The sequence below is a fragment of the Silene latifolia genome, chromosome 4 (genome assembly GCF_048544455.1).
Source record: "Silene latifolia isolate original U9 population chromosome 4, ASM4854445v1, whole genome shotgun sequence".
NCBI classification, from domain to species: domain Eukaryota; kingdom Viridiplantae; phylum Streptophyta; class Magnoliopsida; order Caryophyllales; family Caryophyllaceae; genus Silene; species Silene latifolia.
The window spans coordinates 97,954,619-97,958,922 of record NC_133529.1 but is presented as its reverse complement, the minus strand read 5'-3'; the positions used below and the strand labels follow the sequence as shown (position 1 = coordinate 97,958,922).

At 41.6% G+C, this 4,304-nt stretch overlaps 1 protein-coding gene across 1 annotated transcript; it reads left to right on the top strand.

The window, feature by feature from the left end:
• Positions 1 to 407: 407 nt before the first annotated feature.
• On the top strand, positions 408 to 3,438 carry LOC141653623 (uncharacterized). The gene has a single exon (XM_074461450.1). The coding sequence runs from the start codon at positions 804 to 806 to the stop codon at positions 3,126 to 3,128; it is 2,325 nt and encodes a 774-aa protein (XP_074317551.1). The 5' UTR covers positions 408 to 803; the 3' UTR covers positions 3,129 to 3,438.
• The last annotated feature ends 866 nt before the right edge of the window (positions 3,439 to 4,304 follow it).

Below are 4,304 nucleotides of genomic sequence, written 5' to 3'. Positions count from 1 at the left end.
TCTTTTTACCCATAAAGATAGAAACAACAATTTGGTGCTTCTTCTTTTGAAAAACAATTTTTGAAAATTAAGCTTTAAAAACAAAAACTCATTTTTAATAAGTTAGGCCAAACATGCTATTGTTTTGCCAAACACGACTTTAGTTCATTTTCAATAAATTCAATTTAGTTCAATATGCTATTGTTTTGCCAAACAAGGCCTTAGTTCATTTTCAATAAATTCAATTTAGTTCAATATATTGTTGAACCGATCAATTTAGTTCATTGAACTTTAATTTTAATTTAAATCTCGCAAATTCAATTCAGTTCAACTTAGACCTTTCTCGATTCCGTTCAACTTAGATGTATTCGGTCCAAAATTAGGGCCTAGTGTCCATTGTGCCCACCCTATGCCAAAGACACTATGAAACACGAGCTTAACTTTAACTAGGAAAATAACTCCAAAACAAATGTAAAATAGACACACACACACACTTGTGTAACCCAAAACCCATCAATGACTCAATAAACTCCCTTCCTCATTTCTCTCTTCCCTTCAATTCCTCACTCTTTTCTCTACAAATCAACCTCCCACAATTTCTTCCAAAAAAAAAAAAAAAAAAAAAACAACTCCCTTCTCAAAATCCACACTATAATAACAATAACAACAATCCCACACTTCTCTCATCTCATTTCATGGCATCTCACCGGCCTCCCACATTACGTCTTATACCCTCCCCATTCACCCTACCACTGTAAAATAAAATATTTACTCCTCTCATTTTTATTTCTAGAAAGTGGAAAATATTTTAAAAAAAATAGAGAATGTCGGCGTCGGCGGCGACGACGGGAGGAGAGGTGGCTGTCACGGCGGAGGAAGCGGCAGCGGCGGCGTTGAAAAAGAGGTATGAAGGGTTAGTGACGGTACGGAACAAGGCTGTCAAGGGTAAAGGCGCATGGTATTGGGCCCACCTTCAGCCATTGTTGGTACATAGTTCTGATACCGGCTTGCCTAAGGCCGTTAAGCTCAAGTGTTGTTTGTGTGATACTGTGTTTAGTGCATCTAACCCGTCTCGTACCGCTTCAGAACATCTGAAACGGGGGACGTGTCCTAATTTCGCATCACCGCCTCAACCAACGCCTGTGGCAGTGGGTGAAGCGGTGACGCAGGAGTACAACCACCGGAAGAGAAGCTCGTCTTCTTCGTCTACCGGCGGTGGTACTCCTGGAGTTGGTGGTAGTGGTGGCCCTTCCCCTTCCCCCTCCACCACCACCAACTCCGAGGTGGCGCGTTCAACACCCGTGACTACTGTGTCATATGCTCCACCCGTTAGTGTGGTAAGACCCAACCCGTTGTCTAGCGAGTTGGGTCTTACTGTGGTGCACCACCCCGAGTTTCAACATTTGACGTCCCCGACAACAACCACCATCGTCGCTGTAGGACGGGACGGTTCGTCGGAGGACGTCAAGATGTTTGAGGACAGTATAAAAAGGTTGAAGAGTCCAAAACCCTTAGTAGGGCCCACATTAAGCAGGTCACAAATTGAGCGTGGACTCCATTATTTGAGTGATTGGGTGTATGAATCATGTGGGTCCATCTCTTTTTCAAGTCTTGAGCATCCAAAATTCAAGGCATTTCTTCAACAAATGGGTATGGTTGAAATTTCTAAGAGGGAATTGTTAGGGTCTAGGTTAGATTCTAGGTTTGAGGAAGTAAGGAATGAATCTAATGCTAGGATTAGGGAATCCATGTTCTTTCAGATTGGTTCTCATGGTTGGAAGTCGAATTCCGGTGGTTTCGAGGAGAATTTAGTGAGTGTCACTGCCAATTTGCCTAATGGAACTAGTGTTTATACAAGGGCGGTGTTTAATTCCGGTAAAGCGTCTGGTAAGCTTGCTGAGGAGGTGTTGTGGGGTGCAATTTCGGAAATTTGTGGGAATTCAGTGCACCGGTGTGTTGGGATTGTGGCTGATAGGTTTAAGAATTCGGTATTAAATAGTTTGGAAGGTCGATATCAGTGGATGATTAATCTTTCATGTCAATGTCAAGCTTTTGATAGCTTGATCAAAGATTTCTATAAGGAGCTTCCCTTGTTTAAGAATGTTGTTGGTAGTTGTCGAAAGCTTGCCAACTTTGTTAACAACAATGGAACCTTGAGAAATTGTTTCCACAAGTACCAATTGAGGGTGTTTAGGAATGTGTTTGAAATTTCGAGTTTTGAGCCTGTTTATGGTATGATTGAAGACATAATGAGCTCAGCCCGAGAGCTCGAGTTAGTACTAGTCGACGAGTCATATAAGATTGCTTGCATGGAGGATCCAGCTGTGAGGGAATTCGGGGACATGATTAGGGATGTCGGGTTTTGGAACGACTTAGACGCGGTTCGATCATTGGTGAAACTTGTGAAAGAAATGGCTCGTGAATTTGAGATGGAACGGCCTTTAGTCGGGCAATGCTTACCACTATGGGATGAGCTTAGGACCAAAGTGAAAGAATGGTGTTCTAAATTCCACATTGCTGAAATTATGGTCGATAAAGTGATAGAGAGGCGGTTTAGGAAGAACTACCACCCGGCTTGGGCAGCTGCTTACATACTCGACCCGTTTTACATGATCCGAGATCCGGCAGGGAATTACCTTCCCCCATTCAAGTACTTATCGCCCGAGCAACAGAAAGATGTTCATGATTTGATCACTAGATTAGTGTCTCGGGAAGAAGTTACTGTTGTAATGAGCGAATTGATGAGGTGGCGGTCAGACGGGCTTGACCCAGTTTACGCCCAAGCGGTGCAATTGAAGCAAAGAGACCCTAATACAGGAAAAATGAAAATTGCTAATCCTCATGGAAGTAGACTTGTTTGGGAGACTTATCTCCCGCAGTTTGAGTCACTTGGGAAGGTGGCACTTAGAATTATATTCCTACATGCCGCTGTTCGTGGGTTCAAGTGCAATGCATCGATCATGAAATGGGTTCAAAATCATGGTCGGTCAAGGGTAGCATTAGATAAGGCTCAAAAGATGGTTTTCATTGCAGCTCATTCCAAGCTTGAAAGGCGGGATTTCACTAGCGAGGACGATAAGGAGGCTGAGCTTTTTGGGTCCGTAAATGGTGAGGATGATGTTGTAAATGGGATTTTTGTTGATCAATGATATCTCCTCAATGTAGTTGCCCTTTTAATTATATATTCCTAGGATTTATTGAATTCTTTTAGCCACTTGTTACATTAACGACGGTTAGTGCCGTCTTAAATGAGAATTTGTGTTTACATTAGTAGAATGTCGAAATTTGTATTTGTTCTTGTGTGTTATTAGAAGCCTGAATTTGAGTAGAGCATTATTGGTTTCCCTTTGTGAAGATTTCTTGTGATCAGAAAGATGGTGTAATCTTTGGTTCCTTAGTTTAACAATATATATTTTGTTTAAAAGGGGACATTTTTGTGTTTCTCCTTTAAATTTTCCAGTTGATTTACTTGTGAGCCTGCAATGCAGTTGTGTGCTGATTGTGACTTTTATGCATTCTTGCTTTCGGGATTTCATTCCTGAAAATCACCACATTTGAACCGTAAATGCTGAAATTTCTGAAGTGGATACTGTATCGCATCCAACCTAGCTAAAGCGTATGTACAAAAAACTCGCTTAGTGCGTTTGGGTTCGTCAAACACTCTATCCACGGACGTACCTTTGTCCCGCGCATATGACTGACATCCAGCTGCAATTTTGCTTTCTCACATATTTGCTCGTAAGGTCTGTTTAGTCTGCAATTTTTTGTCTTGTCTGTCCGATTTTGGTGGCAGAAGCTTCTGTCCGGGATCCTGCTGGACCAGGACGGCATCCGTAAGATACCCTCCCTGATTACATTAGCGAAGGTGAAATACGTATAACGAGGCTCTCGTTCAGAATGGGAATAGCAGAGCATTTTCCCTGCCGTACAATTTTCAAATGACCCACCAAAGAAACAGGACAACCAGATCTATTTGAAGATTACATTCGATTTTACGAGCCATTTTGATATAGTCTTGCCGATGTGTTAAATATTTACTCCCAACTTGGGTTTTAAAAGAGCACACAGAGTTATTACATAGGATGCAAAAGGGTAAAGCCACGAAACCCAATGGCCGAATATGACCGAAAGGCTGTCGGGTTGAAGCTAACAGCTGATAACTCGGATGACAGGCTTGAAAGGGATTTTGCAACTTATTTGTATTGATAAATCTGCCCTTTTTAGGTGATAATTTAGTTTTTAATGGAGTAATTTTTTTGTATGTTTTTGTTTGTTTTGCAGTTGATAATGATATTTTAGACTCTACTTAGTCAACACTTGAGTAG